Here is a 27,206-nt window from a genome sequence, read left to right as displayed (position 1 = left end):
TTTGACACATTGATTAATCCCCCCCATCTTTTTGTCTGAACTTCCTAGACTGTTTGTCTCACCTTGTACAGGGCCTCGCAAAGTTTGTGGCTGGCTCTGTATGTCTCTCATATACAAAGATGGAATTCAGAAACTGTTCATTGCATGTAAAGAAATGGGATGTTATGTGCTGAAAATTTCTTGCATTTTCAGTAATATAACATGCCTATTCTTCTTGAAAGTATCTTTGTAAAAACCTTGCAGACAACTGGCAATAGGCTTATTAGTCAGTAGTTTTAAATCTGCCTTGTCATTTTTTTTTTTTTTTTTTTGTGCATTAGAATGGCTTCTGCATTTTTGTATGCTACAGGTACTTTGTTAAGTAGAAGGCATTTTGAAAATAGTTTGGCTAGTGTTTTACATATCAGCTGACCTCCAGCTTTCAACATTTCAACAGACTTTACCAGATCTTGCTCTACCATTTTCATTGATTTTATAGCATCTTCTACTACCAAAATTTCTGGTACAGCTTCTGCATCTGATGTCAAATCCAGTTGTTATCCTTATAAAGATTTCAATAAATTCTTCCTCTTGTTTTGGTTTTTGTTGTTATGCTATCCTCAAGCTTCAAAGTGAATGTTTGTCCCTTGTGTGTAACCATTTTTCGTTTTGCTTTCTTTATCCCTTGATTTTCTTCTAGTGTTCTTCTGATGAGATCAATGTTGAACTTGTGCATTTCTTCTTTTATGCCCTTTCTGCATATTCTACCTTGTTTCTTATGTTACCACTTTGCTTTATTTCTTGTTGCGTTTTCATCATGGCAATTATTTCTTTTGATATTCTGATGGTTTTTCTTGTTTTAATTAGGTACAAGGGCACAGGCAGTGTTTACAATAGTTTCAATGACTTTGTGATTATTAGTTGAATATCTGTGTCAGGGAGGTCTTGCAGGACACAAAAACAATTGGGCAGTTCTAGTTCAAAGTTTTGACAATTCCTCAATAGTTGACTTTACCAATTTCTTTCATTCTTTCTTGCAGTCAATTTTGATTTTTGCTCTCATTAACCAATGGTTGCTTCCAACATTAAAATGGTTCAAGACTGAGTACTCAGTGAATATCAATTTATTGTTTGTCAGTATGAAGTCAATTTCATTACTATATTTCCAAGAGGGCTCTTCCTTCATTTTCATTGGGACTTTCTCTTGAAGAATGAGTTCATGATGAACAAATGTTTTCAATTTTTATTGAAATTAATCACTCTTTTTTTTTTTTTACCACATGAAAGTCTTGCTAGTTAACTATACATTTTGCATTTTGCTTGTTAAGACTACTGCCACCATTATGAATAAGTAAAGAAATTCAGTAAAATTAAAAAATAAAATCACTTCCTGTGTTGACTAGACACTATTTCTTTATTTTATTTTTTTTTTTTCGAATTTTCAATTATTTATTATTTTTTAAGTTTTATGGTAACAGTAGTTTCATATAATGAAAACTTGTTATAGTTAACAGCAATACTTTCAAGTGGTAAGAAACTGTTCAAATTCAATTTAATCATTGCTATTAGAGTAGGTACAATATTTATTAGACTACCAGTTTACTTAATAGCAGAACCCAACAAATGAAATGATTACACTTTTCTTAAAAAACACAACATTTTTTTTTCACATCTCTTCTTGAATCTTATGATATTAAACAAATGAAATAATGGTTTATAAGTAATTACTTCATGCTTTCAATAATAAAGTATGATGCCTCATCCTTTACTGTTCAGATAATTTGTACATGTTTGTTAAAATCAATATTTTATATTTATTTTAACAAACAGAAATATTACACTTCTGTTTTGGTAGAATGCCACACTAAGATAATTTAAATCTTTTTTTCCAGCTTACAGAAACTAAAAGGTTATCAAGGCAAGGATGTTGTCCTTAGACTTCCTGAAGAACTAACTATACATGACATTGATTGGTTTGCTTTATATTGCATTACTTACACTCAGAATTTTGGTAATGTTATGATTCCTAAAAATCTGAATGCACCTGCAGATTTGTTAACATTAAAAGCTGAGGTATGTTTTCTATAAAAAATATTCACAGTAGAGATTCTTTGTAGCATCACTGTAGTTTATATATTTGCATAATACAGGTATTCCTTTTATCATACACACAAAAATGAAAAATCAAAACATTATGTACAAAAACAAAAGTGATACTTTGCAGATGGTAACTGGATACACAGTCTGCTCTTAGTTTTTTCATGTCCCTCTTATATGGTTGTAGTAGTAGTACTAGTAATTGCAAATGATATAAGATAGCAAGCTAATATAGCATCAGCCAAAAAAAATTTGCACACTTCACGCATCCATACCCTCTAAGAATCTGCATAGTTTTTCCTTGAATTTATTCAAACCATTCATTGCCACAATAACAAATCGAAGCATGTTCCAACAATCAACCACCCACTAGCTGATGGCAAACTTCCACACGTCTATCCTGCAACCATCCTTCCACAACTTGAATTTATGTCCCGTCATGTGTGTGTAGTCTCAGCACGTGGAAGAATGCCATTAACATTCAGCTTGCTCAATCCAGTCAAGGTTTTAAACTCTTTAATCAGATCCCTCCACCAGTCCCCTATTCTGACTTCGCGCCAGTCTACACAGACGGTTCGAAGTCGGAATCATATGTGGGATCTGCTGCTGTCTTTACAGACAGCACTATATCAGAGCAGATTCCCTCTGAATGCAGCATATTTACTGCAGAGCTGCACGCTGTAGAGTTAGCCTTGGATCATATTAGTAAATACCAATACCAACGGTTCATTTTATATTCTGACTCTCTTAGCATGTTACAGGCTTTAATATCTGTGAGATATAATCCTCACCCAGTTCTGTCTAGCATTCAGCAGAAGATTCACGTTCTCCATGAACGCGAATATGACATCCGCTTCTGCTGGATTCCCAGCCACATTGGGATTAGGGGAAATGATTTGGCTGACGCCGCAGCCAAATCAGCAATTCCCAATAATAACCGCTGCCTGTTAGTCCCCTATACAGACTACAGGCAAATAGTACATCAAAAGATACATTCCCAATGGCAGGATTTGTGGAATAGACAGACTGCAAATAAATTATATCGTATAAAGCCTGTAATTGAACCGTGGCAGTCTAGTCTGCGCAGGAATCGTAAGGAGGAAGTTGTTCTTGCCCGGACCCGCATAGGACATAGTCATTTAACTCATTCGTTTTTGCTGAGGGCTGATGACCCTCCTATGTGTGTGTCCTGTGGCACAATTTTAACGATTAGACACCTTTTAATTGACTGTCCAGTTTTTAGCAATATCCGTCTTACCGCTTTTAATCATCTGACTGAGCCGTATACACTCAGTCAGATTTTATCTGACAATGACAACGTGTCTGCTGTTTTTAGCTATTTTAAATTAATAAAAGTTTTTAATTGTATTTAATTTATACTATTGTTACGTTTTTATTGATTTATTTTTTATATCTTTGTTATTATATATCTGGACATGGTGGCCTTACTAATTAGGTCACCGAGAATTAAAAAAAAAAAAAAAAAAAAAAATTTTAAATATTACCTAGTCATGGCGCATTATAGCCGTAGCTGCTAATGCGCCAAAAACTCCAAACAAACAAATCCACCAGTCCCTGATCTCGAGATGCTACAATTTGCAGAACTGAAGCTTTTCTAGGTGTAAGAGCACCCTTCTACAATTCATTTGCCCTTCTCTGCACCCGTTTCAGCAGATCTACATCCTTCCTAAAGTGAGGCCTGCAGATCTGCATTCAGTACTCAAGAAGCAGCCTAATCTTGGCCTTATACAAAGGGATATACCTTATACTTATCTCCACTAGCAGAATTTCTGTATATCATGGACAAAACCTCATGAGCTGCCCTGGCAGCATGTCTGCACTGTTCAGAGAATTTCATATCTGACTGCACAATTACCCCAGGTCTTTTTCATTCTCCACTATCCTGAGTATAGTGCCACAGAGTTGATAAGTTACTCTGGGATTACTGCTACTCTTGCATTTGTCAATGTTAGCCTTCAGCTGCCATTTCTCATTCTGTCAACCAAATTTTCCTAGATCTTGTTGCAGTAGCTCACCCAATTGTGTGTTATGGTGCCTCCATCTGGCACCGACAAACCATCCTAGCAAGAAGCAAACATAAGCTGAATTCAATCCAGAGGTTCATTCTCCTTTCAGTTTGCAGGGCGTGCCACACTATCAGCACCCCTGCTCTGCAGGTAATAAATGGATGCCAGCTACTATACTTAGAAAAGTCCTCTTTTAAACCACTTCTATCACTTAAGGGAGTTCCAACCCCAACTGCTTAACCTTCAACTTCACAAACGGCCCTGGGCAGGAAAGAAAACAGATAACCCAGTGTCTACAAGAGATATGGCAACATGACTGGGACACCACAACAAAGGGAGACATCACAAAACGATTCCTTCCATCTATAAGAACAACTCACCCAGAACCTCCACCCTGGTTTTCGCCTGGTCTCCATGTGGCCTTTATCATCACCAGGCATGGATCCTTCCAACAAAATCTGATGGCCATGGGAATCAAGAATGATCCACATTGCCACTGCGAAAAAGAGGAATCCTGGGAGCACCTCATGTATGAGTGCCCCAGCTACGACAACATTAGGCTTAAATTCCTCACCACAATATAGAGGAACCCTCACAATCAAGAATTCACTCTGCTACTCGAGGAAGATACATAGAAGGCATTAATCACCTACGTGCAGGAAACAGGCGAGCTAAGATTGCAGAACTCAGAGCCCAAGAACTAACCCAGACTGGTGTGGGATAACTCTCCATTTCCCCCCCCCCAGAACAACACAGAAAGGACTACTAACCCGAATAGAGTAGGATTTATTGCAGGCACCATCCAAGGTGAGTGATGCTGGCACTCCTCAGAGTGTGGGATTTAAAAGTTATTGCAAACCCAAAATGGGTAGGATATACTGCTGGCACTGATCTAGGTGCGGGATTGCTGGCACTCACCACAGTGCAGGATCTTCAAGTACTATGCCAATGGCAATTACACAGGGGCACTTGTTCCCTGTGACTTTTAAACCCTCACGGTTTCCCTTACTCCGCCTAAACTAGGGTGGATTAATTCTCCCCTGTCAATCCACTCAAATTCATTCCTCTTGCTCTCCCTTTTTTTTTTTTTTTTTTTTTTTTACTTGGTCTCCATTAGGAAGCTCAGGCAACCCTGGCAGAGGCCAGCCAGAGTATAATGGGCAATCTGGCTCACCTCCCAGCGGTGGTAGCGGGCAATATGGGGTTCCCCTAGGAGCCCTGTGGCCAAGCAGCCAGAGACAGAACAACAGAACATAGCACTACTCTGTCACAAACCAGACACTACACTTTTTCTGACTTTTACAGAGATTATGTAATTCTTCACAAAGTACCCTGGCATAGTATTTTGTGGAAGGCACCACTGGTGGTGCCTTCCACAAAACACTATGCCACTATGTCCAGTTGGTAATTTCTCATTACACTATTAGAACCACCATTATGTATTGGCGATACATTGGCACTTTTCCTATCCAGCGGAATCTCTCCTGAGTCATAATTAGCCGCATTGATTCAATGCAATCACTTGCTGCCTCCCTTAAAATTGTAGGGTAAATGCCACAACCCCAGGAGCCTCACTTGCCTGTAGGCTCGAAAGTTTTTTCATTAAATAATCATGTGACATTTCAATATCATTAATTACATATTTTTCAACTTCACTCCCATAATTTCTCATTGACATAAAGGGTTTTTCTTCTGTAAATATTGATGCACAGTAACTGTTGAATTCATCTGCAATATCAGCTGGGGTATCTAATACTATCCCACATCCATTACATTAGGGTCTGATCTGGTTTGTCTTTGCATTTATATATTTCTATGAGAGTAAGCCAAATGAGAATCAGCCAGCCTCACTCAGGATTAGAGAGCTTCTCCAGAGTTGGGATATCAACTTAAATGATATTTTTCAGGACACAAGTGCACCTGTTCCTCCTTGGATGTATGTTTCTGCCTCTTATGATGTACATCTTCTTCAATGGGGAAAGAATAATATACCACCCTGCAATATCAGGCAGTTGCACTCGGCTCACTCTACTCTAAACTCACATGCCTGTAAAATCTACACTGACAGATCAAAAACTGCAACTACGGTAGGTGCTGCAACAGTTTTTCCTTCACTTACAGTTACAACCTCACTACCATTAGCCTGCAGCATCTTCACTGCTAAATTATACACCATAAAGTTAGCACTTAGTAAGATTATAGAGCTTTCCATGTCATCTGCTATAATTTACACTGACTCCCTCAGTGCTGTCTCCGCTATAAGAAAGAATTTCTCTTCCTCTCATCCTACATTAAAACATATTCACTCCCAGCTATTCTCTTGCAGTGTGTCAGATCAGTCAATCAGTTTTTGCTAGATCTCTGGCCATTCTGGCATTTCGGAAAATGAAAGTGCTGACTTTGCCACTAAACATCCTCAGCCGCCTCTCTCACAACATTCTCAGGTTCCATACACTGACTATAAGCCTGTGATATGCAAAGCATGCTACAATAAATAGTTACAGATCTGGAAATGTAACACCAACAATAAACCTTACCAGATAAAACAAGAACCAAAGCTGTGGCTCTCGCCTCCGTAGCCAGGTGGGAAGGAGCAGCAGTGCATAGCACACGCTTCTTGATTAGACCGGGGTTTGAGCCCGTCACCACCAAATACAGAGGATGCGGAAAGGTCAGGGAATGACCACCGCATATCCCGGAGCAATATGGCCTTAGTTGCTAATGCTCCTAAAAATCAAATAACTAACTAACTAACTAACTGTGGCTCTCTGGCTTCCAACGAAACAGATGAGAGGAAGTGGTATTGGCAAGGCTCAATTGAACACACTCATCATACTCACCTATTCCTATTATTGGGAGAAAATCAACCACAGTGTCAAGGAAAACTTAGTCTGTCATTTTCTGGTTGATTATCCCTTACATTCAACCATCTGATTAACCACCTTTCAGTTTCACTTTCCATGTTGAATACCTCACATGATCTATCTCATTTTATAGGAAATGAAGCAAATATAGACAAACTTTTAACATATTTAAAATGTATTGGCCTGTAGAGGATATAATTTAACATCTATAACAATATGTTGCCTCTACATAAACTATCAACAGACACAATTTGACCACAGCAGCCCTTGTGTTGTTAAACCCAATAGCAACAACAGCAATATATGTAAAGAATTCCTTACCCCCACTCTTTGCTAGGGATTTCTCATAATCTGCCTTTGCCAGCCTAACCTTTTCTGTGGCACTATTTATAATTTGTAACTGTTATAGGCTTCAGTAGATTTTATTGCACTATTATTTTTTGATGCTGTCTTTTTCTGCTTAAGTAAAATGGCAACTTCATTATTCATTCAACTTGGAATCTTCCTCATGGAGTATATTTTTTTAATGGTATATACGCATTCAAAGCTTATGTGATTAATGTTTTAAAGGTGTACCATAATTCAATTGTATTTGCTCTCTGTGAGATATCTACCTAGTTAATAGAGGCCATGCACCACCTTAAGTTGGTGTAATTTCCTTTCCTGAAAGTATAAACCCATTCCTTTGCCTTGACACCCCTTGAAGTTATTTAAGCTTGATTCCCTGGCTTTAGCTACCTGTTCATTTGAAACATTTCTGCCCTCAGAACGTCTTGCTAATATGATCTGTTGTGGTAACAAACAAGAACTGAGGTATGTGCAAGCATTACTTTGACCAATATTATCAGATAAATGCGTAGCTATATTATCCTTGTCCCCCCCCCCCCAAACTAGCAGTTTCCCTGAACCGTAAAGAAACTGGCAAAATCTCCTGCACCACCTTTGTTTAAATGTATCCCATCTCTACAGGCCCCGGGTGCCAAGCGATTGTGATCGAGCGTTTTCTCTGTGCTTAAAGTGCGATTATCCAAAAGCGATTTAGAGTTATATTAACTTCCTGCCCTTAAGAAATTTATTTATTTAATATCAGCTACTGTTACAAAAGTACTTGTACAGAGCAAGAAAGGAAAGCTACCTTTCTTTATTTTTCATATTTCTTTTACTAACACTTACTACTTTACGCTTAGTCACACCGGGCACTGCTCCTGCCTCCCCGTGGCGGGGCCGGAAATCTTGGCAGAAAAGCTAATCTGCCAAGGGCCAAAAGAAGCAAGCATGGACCAAAATACGTTTCCGCCTCTAGAGCCGACAAGCTCTTGGCCAGAGTTAGACACTGACCATAACACATCGCAACCCAAAAGGTTGAAAACCACTTCCTCAGCGACAATTTATCCTGCATTTCTTATAATGCACTCTCTTGCAGATCAGCCTCTTAGTAAGCTCTCTCCGTTCCTTATCCAGAAGACAGTCAAGAGATACAATCAGGCGACCTTCTATTGGAAACAGTGAACTGTAGACATTCAGAGAAACTGCTAAAACTTACAAGCTTTGCTGGAATTCCAGAAAAAGTTTCTCCCCATGCTACCCTAAATACATCTAAGGGTGTTATATCCAGCTGGGATCTATTGAATGTCACGGAGGAGGAGATAACACAAGAGCTTCAAGATCAAAATGTCATTGCTGTGAAAAGAATTATGGTGAAAAGAGAAAATATACTCACACCTACAAGGAATATTATTCTAACTTTTAACACGCCAAATCTACCACCATCGATAAAAGCAGGCTACCTACTCTGCCGCATTAGACCATATATTCCTAACCCATTGAGATGTTTTAAGTGCCAGAAGTATGGCCACTCTCAAACGGCGTGCAGAGGAAACCAGGTTTGTCCTAATTGTGGGTCTGCTGACCACGCCCAAAGTGACTGCTTGGCAAAAGAAATGACTTGCCCCAACTGTAAAGGAAACCATCCTGCTTACTCAAGGACAAGTAACAGATGGAAAACTGAAAAGCAAATCGTTAAATATAAGATAGAAAATAAAGTAAGCTTTCAAGAAGCACAGAAATTACTTACTCCCAATACGAATAAACGTACGTACGCCAATATTGCACAAAAATATCAATCAGCGGCCACCCAAACTGATGTTACAGTCCCTTCAAACACCTCAATCTCTGACTGGGCTTGGACTGTTCTCTCTCAGCAACAGTCCAATATCCCGAAATAGTTGAAACAGGCAAGTAATACTGCATTTACAGTACCAGCTACATCTCCTTCTCCTCCCCCAGTGATTTCTTCTATATCGAATAATCGTAACACAAATTGAAAAAAGAATATCCAAGAAACGTCTATGGATACAATTGACTCATCCAGACAAGAAGAACCGATCTTAGAAATATATGCGGAAGAAGAAATGGACACTGGTCGACCATTATTCTCAAAAAAAGACAAACCAAAGCCTGAACGTCATAAGACAGTCACATTAAAAAACAGTCAGAAGCAGCTTCTTCTACTAAACATCAGTAATGCCTTATATTCTACAATGGAATTGTAGAGGATTTCATAGCAACCTTAATGATATTCAAGTCTTAATTAACCGCTACTCTCCAGTGGTTTCTGTCTACAGGAAACCTATCTAACTCCTCAAATTTCCACCAACATAAAGAAATAAAGAAATATGCCATCTATCGGCACAATCAAAACACTTCAAATGCTGCCCGTGGGGGCGTGGCCATCTTGGTCAGTTCAAAGATCCCGACCAAGCAAATTGTTTTGCAAACTGAAATTAAAGTTGTCGCCGTACGTTTGATAACCCAGATTGCTTTAACACTAGTATCAGTCTATCTCCCACCAAGTCATACCTTCTCTTACCAAGATCTTGAAAACCTGCTAATGCAATTAGTACCCCGTCTGTCTCTTGGATGATTTCAATGGCCACAACCCCTTATAGGGATCGACAAAATTAGATATACATGGCCGCTTAGTTGAAACCTTTCTGGATAAGCAAAACCTTACTGTTCTTAACCTTACTCACATACAACTACCAACTGGACAAGCCTCTGCAATCGATTTATCAATATGTTCCCCAATTCTATTTCCAATCATAGAATGGTCTGTTATGGACGATCCCATGGGCAGTGACCATTTTCTGATTATTTGTGATCTGCTCACTGCGCAACCACCATTAGCCATACCCTGCAGGAAATGGAAGTTCTCTCAAGCCAACTGGGTCAAATTTCAATCAGTTGTCACCCTGGATGGGCAATATATACGAAAACAGTTGATAGATGAAGCCACAGATTATATCACTTCACACCTACTATCTGCAGCTAAATGTTCAATTCCGTTGTCGAATCCCCAATCCCGATGGCACCTTAACTATTGGTGGAATCAAGGATGCACAATAGCTAAGAAGTTAAAAAATAAAGCGTGGAATTTATTTCGTAGATCCCCAACCACAGCTAATCTTATCAATTACAAGAAACTAAGAGCAAAAGCACGTCGCATTCAAAGAGAAGCCAAGAAAAATTCTTGGATTCGGTTTGCATCTACCATAAACAGAAACACTAACTCCAGGTTAATATGGAAGAAAATCAGGCAGATTTCTGGAAAATTTCCAACCACCCCTTCACCAATTCTTTCATGGAATGGGCAGGAACTCTCTGCTGCCGACGACATAGCAAATGCTTTGGGCAAAACCTTTGCCCAAAGCATTTGCTATGTCAAGTTTCAGCGGCATCAACTTATTCTCTGGTTTTTCAGAAAATAAAAGACCAAGGCTGAACAATGAGCCATCAACTTTTGAACCTCAGTTTTTTTTTTTTTTTCTGTATAACCAGCCTCTTCAATATCATGAACTTCTACATGTCATTAAAACAACACGCAGCAGTGCCGCTGGGCCAGATGGAATATCTTACATTATGTTACAAAACCTTGGTGACAGAAATTTACAAATACTGCTGGTCTACTATAACCGGATTTTATGGAAAACATTTATCCCAGCTCTTGGCATCATGCCACAGTTCTTGCCTTTTTGAAACCTGGTAAAGATCCTACCAGTCCTAACAGTTATAGACCTATTTCTCTATCCAGTTGCCTAGGTAAATTACTTGAAAAAATGATCCATAATCGTCTTGTTTGGATCATCGAAACACAACTAATTAGCAATAATCAGCATGGCTTTCGAAAGAACAGGTCCTCCTTAGATCTCATGATCAAAGCTGAGTTTGCAATTCGTAATGCCTTTTAAAAAATGAACATCTTATGGTTTCCATAGACATAGAGAAGGCATTTTATACTACCTGGCGTCGTGGCATTCTCAGTGACCTCCATGCTCTAGGTCTACGAGGCAACCTTCCTATATTCATCAGGAACTTTCTCCGGACTCGTTCGTTCCAAGTACGATACTACAACTCGCTTTCTATGACATTTTTACAGGAAGAAGGAGTGCCACAAGGATCTGTACTGAGTGCAACCTTTTTTGCCCTTAGAATTGATTCCATCACAAAAGAACTTCCAAATACTGTTGAGGCCTATCTTTACGCCGATGATCTCTCTATTTCTTACCATTCTCAGAATATGAGATCCATTGAACGGCAGCTGCAAATATCTTTGAATAAAGTCCAAAGGTGGGCAGAGTTAAATGGCTGTCGTCTATCACAGCAGAAAACTGTTGCAATCCACTTTTGTAATCAATGGAAATTGCATACAGATCCTGAACTTCAGATGCAAAACTTTACTGTTCCAGTGACTAACAACATCAGATTTTTGGGATTAATCCTTGACAGGAAACTAAATTTCCTTGAGCACATTAAATCTGTGCATATATCCTGCCTCAAGAAGCTGAACATACTAAGAGCTTTATCTGCCTTGTCTTGGGGAGCAGACCGTACATCTTTGTTGCTCTTATATAGAGCATTGATCAGACCCCGATTGGATTATGGTGCTCCACTTTATGATTCCGCCCGTAAGAGTACACTACGATGGCTGGATCCTATACAGCATAGCGCATTGCGGATTGAACTTGGTGCTTTCAGGACATCTCCTACTCATAGTTTGTACATCGAAGCTGATGAGCCTCCCCCTTTACCTCCGCAGAAAAATGCTGCTGCTTCTTAAAGTATGCAGCCCGAATACAAAATTGCTGTCATCATCCTATTCAGCCATACCTCTTTAATCTACCACAACAAAACCTCTATAGAAATAAACCCAGTAAAATAAGACCGGCAGGCTTATGCCTTATTGAATTAATGCAGAGTTGGAATGTTCAAATTTTCAACAGGCAACATTTAATGAATTACTCCCAACCGCCATGGATTCCCCCTCCTCAGTTATATTTTGATACTTATCTTCACAAGTGGGGAAAGAATCGTCTACCAACACTCAATGTGAAACAACTCCATGCAAGCCGTATTCAGAAATACGCTGATTTTTTGCCCATATATACTGATGGCTCCAAATCACATTCAGCCATTGGAGCAGCGGCAGTATTTCTCTCTACTATCATTTCGGCTGCCCTTCCACCTGAGTATAGCAGCTTCTCCACAGAACTTCATGCAATAAAATTAGCAATGCAATAAAACAACCTGAATCTCTACCCATCTATAAAATATGTTGTATACACACTCTCTCAGCTCAATAACCGCAATGCAAAACTCCTCCTACAAGGCTCACCCTGTGTTAAATCAAATCGGAAGACTTCTGTTACAAATTGAAGAATGTCATCAATCAGTGACCTTTTGCTGGATCCCAGCATATTCGGGGATAAAGGGTAACGAACTTGCTGATGAAACTGCTAAAAATCCATCAACTTTTGATTTAACCTCCATTTCGGTTCCAGCTTCTGACTACTGTCACATCATACAAACAGCATGTTTCGTGAAGTGGAAAGAGCTATGGCACACCCAAACCAATAATAAACTCTACCAGTTGAAACATGATCCAAAGCATTGGCACTCTAGCACCAAAACAGTGCGAAGAGAAGAAGTGGTTCTTGCACGGGCACTTATTGGACATACATATCTGACCCACCTCCATCTGCTCCAAGGCGAAGATCCTCCTCAATGTCCATACTGTTCAGAAAATTTAACAGTCAAACATATTCTGATTGACTGCCCTCACTATCAACAGGACAGAACATCTGGCCTGTGTTCCCTGAGAAATCTACGAGAACCAATGACATTACAACATATTATTGGAGATGATGCAAACATCAACGAGTTTTTCTCTTATTTGAAAATAATTGGACTATATGATAAATTCTAAAATATCTCTGTAAACACAACCAAGTTGTTATGCCTATATTATGTTTTTAGCTACACTTAAATTTTGTTTTAGAATTTTCATGTGAATATGTGCATTATAGCCACAGCAGCTTATGCGCCGTTAAACCCCCATAACACACACACACACGCGCACACACACACACACACACACACACACACACACACACAATCTCTACAAAACAGATTCCTTCTAGCTACAACTGCCGGCCAAGCTGATAACCCCCCCTCCCACCAAAAAAAAGCCTTGCAGAGTCCTCTTGAGTTGATTCACAAGGATCTGAGCATATAATCCCTCCTATCATGCCTGGGCAGAATTGCAGGCACATAAATATTCTGACCTAACTCACGGCATTTCTTTATAATTGTCCTATATTTGTCTAACAAATCGTGTGTGCTTAATATCATTAGTCTCCATGTGAATGATAATATTCTCTTTACCCCCTTAAAATCTGACAATATGTTGGTGACATCATTAATTGTTGCTCTTGGCAGACATACCCTGGTTCTTGTCCACCTATCCTTATTACAAAAAATATTTCCCTGACAATGAAGTCTCCTAATAGAACTAAATCCTCCTGAACCGGAGAAGTTTGGTTATTCTGCTCTGGGTCCCAAATCGGGAGTGCATTGCTTGGTAGGTTACTAGAGCCGTGAGTCCCTGACAAGCTCCCAATTACATTATTTTCTAGGGCAAGCACCCGCTTTTTCAGTGACTCAAATTCTTCTAGCAGTGCACCAAATTTTAACTTTAGATTGGTATACTCTATACAATGGTGACAAAGAAAAGAATCGCCAGGTGAGCTATGATTATCCACTAGGGACAACCTTGGAGCACATGCCACAGGTTATGCAAATGATGATGGGTGCCTCCATAGCCAGGTGGGCAGGAGCAGCAGTGTGTAGCACACGCTTCTTGATTAGACCGGGGTGCGAGCCCATGACCACCAAATACGGAAGATGTGGAAAGGTCAGGGAATGACCATCGCATATACCCGGAGCAATATGGCCTTAGTTGCTAATGCTCCTAAAAACCAAAATAACAACAACAACATGCAAATGATGAAATCGTGATTTACCCGGAAATCGCTAAGATGCCATTGCTTTTATAGTTTGGAATCTCTTTAATTACTGTTATCTGTGATATTAAAAATGGCTCACTTTTCAAAGAAATTATACCCACTTTGCCTGTCTGATATCACCAAAATTGCCTGCTGGTTTTCCCCCTTACACATCTATATTTTTTACTATTTCACTCTATTTGAAGACACCTTTCTGAACAATATGCCTGCATGACCAGCATGTTTCAGGAGTAGAATTTCCAAGATAAATGATGCAGATAAACATTCAGCATTTATGACACTATCATCTTCACTTAGAAATACAACATCTCTTTTTGCATGTCTTTCTATGTATTGCATATTGTCCTTATGCTTATTTGTTTATAAACGCATGGTTATATGATGTTTCCCATAACTTGAAACAAAAAAAAAAAAAAAAAAAACATATGTACAAAATAAGATACATGAAGTAAATATATTACCTTTTCCAGATTTCTACAATACGTAGAAAACCTTGGGTACATGTAATCACAAATACTACAATATATTTCTTTGGCATCTTACCGAAAGACATTGCTAAAATAAAAATTAGTTTCCCCCCCACACACACGCACAAAGAAAATATAATTTAATGTCAAATATATATATATATATATATATTTAACATTTCATTTCACACATTCCACGCAAAATGAAATTTTTTTATTTCAAATTTAATAGTGAAACTGTATTTTACATGTGTGTGAAAAAAGACTGTGAAAAATTATTAGGATTGTGACCAAGAGAATGGCAAAGGTGGGGAAGAAGGTAAGAAAATAAAGGGAAAGATAGTCTCCATTGTAAATCTGGAAGTTTAGCAGTTATTAAAATTGGTACCTGCATGCCATATATCCTCTAAACAATCATTCAAAAAATACGGGTGTGCTGTTCTGAGTGAGACGTTCAAACACATGACAGTTGAACCTTCCAAATTTATTACTGTCCATTTTCCAATACTATAAGGAAAATGGACAAATCCAGCAGCAAACTATGAATTATGCTGACATTTGGCACACTAAATGACTTTAAGATTACATCTTTATAAACAACAGTGGCACAGCAACTTTCATTCATTTGTTTTTTATATAAATATGTCAGCTAAAAAAAAAAAAAAGAAAGAAAGAAAAAAAGGAGAGAGACAACTGGCCCAAAGAATTGTGGTGGTTCAAAATGTAAATGCAGGTCATTATCTATTGTGAAAAGATTAGATTATAGGTAATTTAGGAAAAGGCCCTTTGCTTCAGGTTCCATGATATATAAAGAATACTGCCACATCCGAAAGAGCAAGAACTGAAATATTTAATAGGTTAAGATACAAAATATACAAATTATATAGATAAACAGGAGCTTTTGGGATGATAGATCCCTTCATCAGCTAACGTTTTATATATACACTGGTGTTCAAAGAAAGTGCATCACCTAGGAATTTCACATTTCTAACCCTTTTTTGAGATGGTATGCTACATTAATGACTAGCATCACAAATAGAAATATAAACAAAAGATATTTAGCATTAGTAGAGGCATATGATGCAAGAAAGCAAGCTTATTCAGCATCAGCCAAAAAAAAACACACACACCACTCCCATTTCACTCCTCCGTTCGTTCGAAATACCTGTCCAGTTGAGCTTTAAATTTGTTTAGGCTATCAACTTCAACAACAAGTGATGGAAGTCGGTTCCACCAACCAACCACCCGCTGGCCAAAGGCAAATTTCCGCACATCTATCCGACATCCGTCCTTCCTCAATTTGCATTTATGCCCTCTGAGGTGATTATTCTGAGCAAGATGAAGAATCCCATTGGCATTGAGCATGCTCAAACCATTCAAAGCCTTATCAGATCTCCTCGCCGGTGCCTAGTCTCCAGACTCTGTAATTTGCAAAACTTAAGCCTTTCTTCGTAAGAGCAACCCTTTGTTCCATTCACTAATCTTGTTGCCCTTCTCCGTACCCGTTCCAGCAGCTCGACATCCTTCTTGAAATGAGGCCTCCAGACCTGTATACAGTACTCAACATGTCGCCTAACCATTGCCTTATACAAGGGAATAATCACCTCCTTATCCCTGCTAGAAAAATTCCTGTATATCATTGACAAGACACCATGAGCTACTCTTGCAGCTCGTCTGCACTGCTCAGAGAACTTCATATCTGCCTGCACAATTACCCCCAGGTCCTTTTCATTCTCCACCACTGTCAGTGTAGTACCGCAGAGTTGATACGTTGCTCTGGGGTTACTGTTTCCCATATGTAGTACTTTACATTTGTTAATGTTAAACTTCATTTGCCACCTCTCAGCCCATCTGTTCAACCTTTCCACCTGTTGCAGCAGCATAGCATCAGTAGTGTCCTTAACAACCCTGCCAACCTTTGTATCATCTGCAAACTTGGACATTAAACTTGATATCCCATCATCAATATCATTCATAAACACCGAAAACAACAACGGACCCAACACTGAACCCTGAGGAACTCCACTAATAACATTAGTCCACATTGAGCAGTGTCCATTGATTACCACTCTCTGTCTTCTGCCACTCAACCATCCCCTTATCCATAGCAGCAATTTGCCTCCAATGCCACACTGCTCCAATTTGTGCAGCAGTCTTCCATGTGCAACAGTATCAAAAGCCTTTCTAAGATCCAAATATATAATATCAAAGTTATTCCCTGCATCCAGTTCTTTTGTGACTACATCATAGTATCCAATCAAATTGGTCAGGCAAGACCTGCCCTTAACAAAACCATGCTGCGTCTGAGCTATAACTGAATTCTTGTCTAGATGATCCTGCAGTGCTTCTTTAACCAGTGCCTCCATTAATTTACCTGGAACAGAAGTTAAACTAACAGGTCTATAATTACTTGTGTCAGCCTTTGATCCTCGTTTGTGAATTGGGGTTACATTTGCACATCTCCAGTCTAGGGGTACCTCCCCTGAGTCCAAAGAAGCTCTCATAATTATGGCTAGGGGTTTGTTTACTTCCTTTGCTGCCTCCTTTAATATAACTGGATAGATCCCATCCACCCCAGGTGCCTTTTTTATGTTTATCCTCAACAATCTCTCCTCCACTTTCCTCTCAGTTATTACAATATCATCCAGCTTACTGCCAATGTTTAGTTTACCTACATCATTCTCCTTCCTGAATAACTCCTCATGCGTGAATGTAGATGCAAAATACTCGTTTAGATTGTTAGCCACCTGAGCAGGATCCTCAACTGTTGAACCATCAATATCCAGTGGACTAATCTGATTCATCCCTTTCCTTCTTGAGTTTAAATATGTAAAGAACTCCTTTCTGTTTTTCTTTGCATCCTTTGCCAAGGATTTTTCGTAGTCAGCCTTTGCCTGCCTAATCTCCTTTGTGACTTGGTTACAGACCAACTTATATCTATCATAGGCTTCCATGTCACCCATTAATTTGTATGTATCCCATGCATTTTTCTTCTCTGCCACATGTCTCATTAGTTCATCTGACAACCATTTAGGCCTAAACCTTGAACAATATTTCTTAGTTGGTATGTAAAGCCTGGTAGCCTCCAATATTAGTTCCTTGAATGCTTCCCATTTTGAGTTTGCTGTTGGTAACGTCATCAGTTGGTCTCACTGTATAGAATTTAAATACTGTCTCAGACCATCATAGTCGCCTTTACGAAAACAAAAACCCTTCCCTTTACCTCTGATGGTAGTTACCTCCTTGAGTAAATCCCACTTCAACACACACACTGTGATCACTGCCACCTAGTGGTTCATTTATCTGCAGATTCTTAATGCATGAAGAATCACTACTGATAATCAGATCAAGAGTATTGCTCCCTCTTGTTGCCTCACGAACATGCTGATGTAGAAAACAGTCATCCAATAAATCCACAAAAGCCTTGCTAGTGTGCGAGTGACCAACCCACAAATTCCAGTCAATATCTGGGAAATTAAAATCCCCCATTATAAGACTCTCTGATTTACTGGCCCACTCTATTTCCCTGTACAATATCTTATTATACTCATTAGAGTCATTAGGCCTATAGCACACTCCTACTCTCAATTTTGATTTCCCTATGCTTATGTCACACCAAACTGACTCGACACTGCCCTGTCCATCGATGTCGACTGGCTTCACTTCCTTGGACTTTGTGTTTCTTAATTAATAGCATAACCCCTCCTCCCCTCCTGTCCTGTCTATCCTTTCTATACACATTGTATTCCCCAAATTCCAGTACCGCGTTACTTATATCTGTGTGACACCACGTCTCTGATATCCCAACAATATCTGCCTTTGATGTTTTGAGCAATACCTCAAATTATATATATACCTGTATATATATATATATACCTGTATACATGCGTGTAGCATGTATACCTACACGCAGGTATACATGCTACACGCATGTATACCTGCGTGTAACATTGGTGTACACGCAGGTATACATGCACCTGTTTCTATTCTTACCTACCCTAACACATCCCATGTGTTTACATGTACCGCAATGACTCCCAGCAGTCTCTGAAATATCCTGCATCTTGTTTTTCAGGCTTCTGCTCATTTCAATAGAAGCAGTTCAAGAATCACTTCCACCTCTGCCAGTGGCTACTGTTAATCTATTAGTCCTTGAATCCCCCCCAACTAGCAGTTTTCCGACCCACCTAACACTGCCTCGACAGCATCAGCAAAAATTCTTGCACCCTTTCTATTTAAGTGTATCCCATCCCTGTAGAAGCAATCTCTCCTGACTCTCTTAGCAATCTCTTAACTATTTATTAATAGTTAAGGCAAAGCTAAGTAATATTTGACAGGTGCTCTCAAAATATTCCAAAATGAGCATTTGCAACCTTTATATAACAGTTTTGGTTATTGTCAGTGACTCTATTGTCAGGGAGACAGGGAATATAGTATGCAGAAAGGATAGGTGGAACAAGACCGGGGTATGTCTGCCAGGGACAAAAGTTGATGACATTGTAGAGCAGATATCATCTTTTAAGGGCACAAAAGGTGATATTGTTGTACACGTTGGCACTGATGACCTTAAGAGTAAGAGATCTGCAGATTTACTTAAGTACAGGTCAATGCTGAAAAAATATGTTGCGAGTTAGGGTTAAATTTGAAAGTGTTTACAATTCCGCCCAGACACGATAGGAGGGAGTATAAGATGAGAGCCTTTTCAATCAATTCGGCCCTGGAGAGATTGTGCAAGGCTCACGGGGTAAAAGTGTTTTCAGTGAGGTCTGCCCTTGCTAACAGGAGACTTCTTCTACAGGGATCGGATACACTTAAATAGAATGGCTGAAAGAATATTTGCTGATGCTATCAAGGCAGTATTAGGTGGGTCGGAAAACTGCTAGTGGCGGGGATTCACAGCCTGAAAGACGGTAGCCATTGGCAGAAGCGAAAGTGATTCTTGAACTGCTTCTATTGTAATGAGCAGCAGCCTAGAGAGCAAGTTGCTGGGGATTTCAACAGCTGCTGGGAGGGATCATGGAACAAGTAAATACATGGGCTGTGTTAGGGTAACTAAGAGTAAGAACAAGTGCATATATACTTGCATGTACACTAATGCTAGGAGTATAGTAAATAAAATTGATAAATTTGAAGTGCTGATCAAGACATCAATAACAGATATTATTGGGATATCAGAGACATGGTGGCACACAGATATAAGCAGTGCAGATTTGGAATTTGGGGAGTATAATGTGTACATAAAGGACAAACAGGGTAGGAAGGAAGGAGGGGTTATACTGTTAGTTAAGAAACACATAAAACCTAAGGAAGTGCATCCAGTTGACATAGATGAACAGTGCAACATTGAGTCCGTTTGGTGTGATATAAACACTGGAAAACCAAATATGAGAATAAGAATATGTTATAAGCCTAATGACTGATGAGTACAATGAACAGTTGTGCAGAGAAATACAATCAGCCAGTAAATCAGAATGTCTTTTAATGGGGTATTTGAAGTTTCCAGATATTGACTGGAGCTTGCATTTTGGTCGCTCTCTTGCTAGAAAAACTTTTGTGGAACCACCACGTGACAGTGATCACAGTTTACTGTGATCACTGTCACTCTCATATGTGGGATTTACTTAAAGATGTAACTACGATCAAAGGTAAAGGGAGAGGATTTTGTTTTCATAAAGGTGACTACAGAGGTCTCAGACAGTTTTTAAATTCTATATATCAAGTGACACAGAGCCAACGAAGATATAAGCTAATCTGTAATCAAGTCACAAAGGAGGTTAGACAGGCGAAGGCAGATTAAGAGGAATCTTTGGAAAAGGACGTAAAGAAAAACAGCAAAGAGTTCTTTACTTATGTAAACTCTAGAAGGAAGGGGATGAATCAGATTCGTCCACTTAACATAGATGATTCGACTATTGATTATCCTGCTCAAGTAGCTGTTAAACTGAATGAGTATTTTGCCTCTACATTCACACCAGGGCTCCCATGCCTGGGTTTTTCCACCCAGATCTGGGTTTTTTGATTGTCATCTGGGTTGATAGATTTTTTTCACAAAAATATCTCATTATCTGGGTTTTTTCAGTAATTTTTAATTTTAAGTCAAAATTTATTTTTATTTCTTGTAAATACAATAAAATTTAATACATTTAATAACAGTTTACAATTTTCTTAATTGTATATTCTAACAATACTGATCATAATTTGTAATATCTCAAGTGCTTGTATACAAAATACTACAAATGTAAAAGGATTTCAAAGTTTTCACAGGGTTCTACACTATGGTTTTTGTTCGTGTTACTAACATGTATGCGCAGCCTATTGAGCAGGCGGAAGGAGGTCTTTACTGCACAGTCTTTCATGATCGTTCGTGGTATTATTGCATTATTTGGTGTGATTTTTAAATTTATGTGTATACTACATACAGTGATATAATAAATTTAAATTGTAGTGACTATTTCTATTTTATGTTAATGGATTAGTGCTTTATTTTTTATTTTATAGAACATTTTTAAATAAGATAACTGCTAACTAGCCATACCCACAAATTGCTCACAATGTCTGAAACTTGTTCCCCACAGAGAAAGATGAGTAAACGGTGGTATACTCAAAATTTTAGGAATGAATGGTTAGAAGATCCGGAATTAAAGGATTGGTTGAAAGAAGTCAGTAATGAAAAAGGTGTGTCTTACTGTATTTGTTGTGAAATGAAATTAAAGAATGCCAATAAATCGATGGTACTAGCACATAAAAATACAGTTAAACATAAAAAAAGTGCAAATATTGCTAAGACAAGTTCAACGTTAGACACGTTCTTCACAAAAAGTAAACCTACAGAGAATGAAGAATTAGCAAAGGCAGAGTTAACAATTGCTGCACTAATTTCTGAGCATAATATTCCATTTGCGCAATGTGATCACCTTATAGAAGCATGTAAGAAAGCATTTCATAATAGCAATATTGCAAAACAAGTTCAGATAAAGGCGACTAAAGTCTCTTATCTTATACAAGATGGCATAGCCTATCATGAAAAAATATACATTTCTAACATATGCAGAAACAACAAGTTTTCAATGATAATAGATGAAAGTACAGATTTATCTTTATCGCAAGTTCTAGCTGTTGTTATTAGATATTTTGATATTCAAAAACTTGATGTTGTAGATGTATTACTTGACACTGTTTGTGTCGAAAATGGTACTTCAGAAGGGCTTTATCAAGATGTAAAAGATCTTTTCATTGAAAAAAAACATTCAAATAAGTAATCTCGTTGGCTTTGGAAGTGATAATTGTGCCACTATGATGGGTACTAAGAGTGGATTCCAGTCATTGCTAAAAAAGGATGTACCATCAGTATTTATAATGGGATGTGTTTGCCATTCTTTTGCATTATGTGCTAGTCATTCAGTCAAGTACTACCCATCATATCTAGAAATATTTATAAAAGATATCTCTTGTTATTTTTCCCGTAGTAATAAAAGATTAAACGAGTTCAAAATGATTCAAGATGTTGTAGATACTGCTAAGCATAAAATCCCCAAATTAGCACAAACATGTTGGTTATCCCATGGCAATGTAATAAAAATTATTATTGAGCAGTGGGATGCATTAGTTCTTTATTGGCGCCTCCGTAGCCAGGTGGGAAGGAGCAGCAGTGCGTAGCACATGCTTCTTGATTAGACCGGGGTTCGAGCCCGTCACCACCAAATACAGAGGATGCGGAAAGGTCAGGGAATGACCACCGCATATCCCGGAGCAATATGGCCTTAGTTGCTAATGCTCCTAAAAACCAAATAACAAACAAAAACAAACAGTTCTTTATTTTCAGTCTCAATCAAAAACTGACAAAATCGATGGTGGACGGAATATTTACAATACTATGATCACCAAAGGAACTAAGCATATGTTGTTGTTTTTAGGATATGTACTGGAGAAAATAAACTGCCTGAATATTGAATTTCAATCTGAGCATTTCAGATTGCACTTACTTCATTCAATGGTTTTAATTGAGTATAAAAATATTCTTAGTTTTTTCATAAAAGAAGTCATTACTTTGTACAAAGCTGGTTGAAATTGATCCAAGCAATGCAATAAATCATAAGCCTCTGAATAAAATATATTTGGGAGGCCGTTGTATGGCCTTATTAAATTCAACACCGCTTGGTCACAGTGAAAGCAGTTTTAAAAATGATTGTTTAAAATTTCTTGTTGAACTTTGTATGGAAATCAGAAAAAGATTTCCTCTAAATGACAATGGAATTATCGCCAGTCTCAATGTTCTTGGCCCAGCAGTGATACATCATTGTGCCAAATCGCCATCCTCAATTTTCCATTTAGCAATGCAGTTCCCTCACCTTGTTTCTGAAGACAAAATAGATCTTCTAGATGATGAATGGAGATCATTTCGTTTAAATCAAGATTTAGATCTCTCTTACAAAAACATCCCTGAGTTTTGGTATCTGTTATGTAATGTAAAAGATGGCTTTAATAATTCTAAATATGAGATTTTATCTAACTTTATGACCAGTCTAACTATTTTACTTCACTCTTCGGCAAGCATAGAAAGAATCTTCTCCCAAGTAAAACATATAAAAACAAAAGCCACAAACTCCCTTAAACCAGAAACTATGAAAGATCGACTAGTGGCAAAACAGGCGATAAATAGATCTAATCGAAATTGCTATATATGGAAACCTAAATCAGAATTGGTAAAAGAAGTCATACAAGGAACTTGTCATAAAAGATAAGAAGAACGTTTGAAAAAAATGAAAGAACTTCAAAAAATAAATGTGGAGGGAACTGAATGGGATGAAAATTCTGATTACAATTAAATAAAAGATATTTATGCATGGTAAGTTTTATCTTGTTGTTGTTGTTGTTTGGTTTTTAGGAGCATTAGCCACTAAGGCCATATTGCTCCGGAATATGCGGTAGTCATTCCCTGACCTTTCCGCATCCTCCATATTTGTTGGTGACGGGCTCGAACCCCGGTCTAATCAAGAAGCGTGTGGTACGCACTGCTACTCCTTCCCACCTGGCTACGGAGGCGCCAAGTTTTATCTTATTTGTGTTGCTATACTATATGATGAAAACTAGGTTTTTTTTGGGTTTATTTAAGTTGCAATCTAAGTTTTTTTAAAATTAGTGAGTGGGAGCCCTGATTCACACATGAGGAGTTATTCAAGGAGGGGAATGCCTGAAGTTTATCAGACTAACAGGGAGCTAAGTGATTTTGTAATAACTGAGAGGAAAGTGGAAGAGAAGTTATTAAAGTTATTAAACATAAGCAAGGCAAAGAGGGTGGATGGATTCTATCCAGTTATATCATGGGAGCCAACAAAGGAAGTAAACAAACCCTTAGTCACAACTATGAGAGCATCCTTAGAGTCAGGGGAGGTCCCCATGGACTGGAGATGTGCAAATGTATCCCCAATTCACAAAGGGGGTTCAAAGGGTGACACAAATAATTATAGACCTGTTAGTTTAACTTCTATTCCGGGGAAAATAATGGAGTCACTGGTTAAAGAGGTGATACAGGGTCACCTAGACAGGACATCAGCAATAGTTCAGACCCACATGGGCTTGTTAAGATGAAGTCTTGTCTCACCAATTTTATTGGATACTACGATGTGGTCATAAAGGCAGAGAGTGCTAATAAATGGACACTGCTCTACATGGACTAATGTTATTAGCGGAGTCCCCTAGGTTTTGGTGCTGACCCCCATTGTTTTGTGTATTTATCAATGATATCGATGAAGGTATATCAGGCTTAATGTCCAAGTTTGCATATCATACAAAGGTTGGCAGGGTTGTTAATGACACTAAAGACAGTATGCTACGGCAGCAGGACCTAGAAAAGTTAGGCAGATGGGCTGAGAAGTGGCAACTGAAGTTTAACATTGACAAATTCAAAGTACTGCATATGGGTAGCAGTAATCTAAGAGAAACGTACCAACTCTGTGGTACTACACTCAGGGAAGTGGAGAGTGAAAAAGACCTCGGTAATTGTGCAGTCAGATATGAAGTTCTCTGAGCAGGGCAGATGGGCTGCCAGAGGAGGCCATGGAGTTTTGTCAATGATATATTGGAATTTTACTAGCAGAAACAAGGTGATTATCCCTTTGTATGAGGCAATGGTCAGGCCACACCTAGAGTACTGTATACTGGTCTAGAGGCCTCATATTAGGAAAGATGTAGAGTTGCTAGAATGAGTACAGAGAGGGCAACAAGATTGGTGAGAGGAACAAAGGGATGCACTTATGAAGAAAGGCTTAAGTCTGCAAGTTGCAGCATCTGGTGACTATCCACCTGCAAGGTGATCTGATTGAGGTGTATAAGGCTTTGAATGGTTTAAGCTGGCTCAATGCTGACAGGATACTTCCACTTGCTCAGACTAACAACCTGATGTGGCATCGATTCAAATTGAGGAACGACTGTTCTAGACAATGGGTAGTTGATTGCTAGAGCAGACTTCCATCTGTTGTGGAAGTTGATAGCTTAAATAAATTTAAGGCTGAACTAGACAACTATTTGGAGTGACCGGATGGTTGAAATGGGAAGGGTTTTTTTTGGCTAATGCTGTATAAGCTTGCTTTCTTGCATCATATGCTCTACTAATGCTAATGCTAACATAACAATTATGGCTGAAATGTTATTAGAAACCCTCAGTTTGCTTCAGTTTATCATTTTAAATGAAAAAGAAAATGAAGTTCACGAGGTGCAAACTAATATTTAGTTGAACCACCTCTGGCCCTGATGACAGCAGCACACCATCGAGGCGTTCACAAAATCAATTTCTGAAGGTAATCAACTGATAGTTTGTGGTTCCAAACACAAATTATGGCTTCCTGAAGTTCATGAAGGGTCTTTGGTTTCTTTCTGGCAACTGCAGATTCCACACGATGCCAACAGTTCTCTATAGGATTCAGGTCCGGGCAGTTTCCTGGCCAGCGAAGAGATGTGGACCATTCTTTCAACAATTTTTTCACCTGTAACAGTAATTAAAGAACTAAAGAACTAAAGAATTAAAGAATTAAAATAAGAATTAAAGAACTAAAGTAATTATAGAACTGCCTACTTACACTTTTTTGCCCGATGACAAGGAGCAGAGTCATCCTGAAAGATGCAGTTACTTGGCAGGTTGAAATGGTCTGTAATGGTTGGCAGCAATTTGCCTTCCAATATAGCCAGGTTTCCATTGGCATTTACGGAACCTTTTATAAACTGCAGGTGACCTACTTCGCGATACGAAATGCACCCCCATATCATTTGGCTGGTAGGGAATTTCAATGTAGACACCATACAGTCTGGATGGTATTCTTCACCACATCTACGGCAAATCGTTTGTCTCCCATCAGAGCCATGCAGGTTGAATTTCTTCTCATCTGAGAAAATAACTGACTTCCACCAAATTAAATCGGGCCTTTTTCATTTTTTGTGTGAGGATGCACTTCTTCTTAGGATGACAGGCTACAAGTCCATTTTTGAAGAGATGTCTTCTCACTGTTACTGCACTTGCTACCACTCTTGTATGTTCTTCCCATTCTCTTTTTAGCTCAGACAAAGAAGCTTTACAGTTTTTAAGGCATAAGCACTTCAAAACGGGGGTTCTGTTTTGGTGTAGAGACTCGATTGCATCCGGTTCCTTTTTTCTTATCAGCAGAACCAGTATTCTTGAGTTTGGAAAGAAATCTACTCACTGTTGACTGATTACAAGACACTATAAGCAATATGAGGTGAAGAACATCCTTCCTCACATAAAGCAACAATAGCAATCTTTCTTTGTGGTGTCAACTGCACGTAACTCACCATCCTGACACAAGCAAGGAATGACTGCAACCCTTGCAGAGCGTGCTTATATAGCTGGAAGTAACAGGTGATGCAATATTATGGCATCATCTACATGTCAATCTTATCTGATGCAATCTGTAAGAAATATTTCCATATGCTTACGTTATTCCAACGACATTACAATTTTAAGGTGTGATGCACTTTCTTTGAACACCAGTGTACAAATACGTTACAGAGGAATATCAATTAATGCCGGGCGTGGGCATGTGTTAGACAAGTGATGCACGTGTACGAGGTTGGTGAACGTTAAATGGAAGGAACATGAAATGGGTTACTGGGTTGAGTCAGACACTTGCTGCTGAGAATACATCCCATGTACATGCTTCATTTGTCTAACACATGACACCACCCAGCATTATTTGATATTCCATTGTAATGTATTTGTATATATAATGTTAGCTAATGAAGGGTCCCATCATCCCAAAAGCTTCTGTTTATTTATATAATTTGTATATTTTGTATCCTAACCTATTAAATATTTTTGCTCTTTCAGAAATGACAGTATTCTTTATATATTATAGGTAATGAGAATTGAAGCAGTTGTGTGAAGCTTGTGGCATTGGTTCA

The 27,206-nt window shown here is 38.6% G+C and overlaps 1 protein-coding gene across 1 annotated transcript in view; it reads left to right on the top strand.

Moving 5' to 3' along the window:
* LOC150085660 (protein Skeletor, isoforms B/C-like) overlaps positions 1 to 27,206 on the top strand; it is a 356,943-nt gene that overhangs the window by 222,432 nt on the left and 107,305 nt on the right. The window contains exon 4 of the mRNA XM_090373427.1: positions 1,872 to 2,052. Coding sequence (XP_090229553.1) covers positions 1,872 to 2,052 — 181 coding nt within the window. The remainder of the gene's footprint in view (positions 1 to 1,871; positions 2,053 to 27,206) is intronic.

This window comes from Mastigoproctus giganteus, chromosome 5 (genome assembly GCF_048544385.1).
Source record: "Mastigoproctus giganteus isolate SK-2022 chromosome 5, ASM4854438v1, whole genome shotgun sequence".
NCBI classification, from domain to species: domain Eukaryota; kingdom Metazoa; phylum Arthropoda; class Arachnida; order Uropygi; family Thelyphonidae; genus Mastigoproctus; species Mastigoproctus giganteus.
Note: the sequence above shows the minus strand (reverse complement) of the source record. Positions and strands in the feature narration are given on the sequence as shown.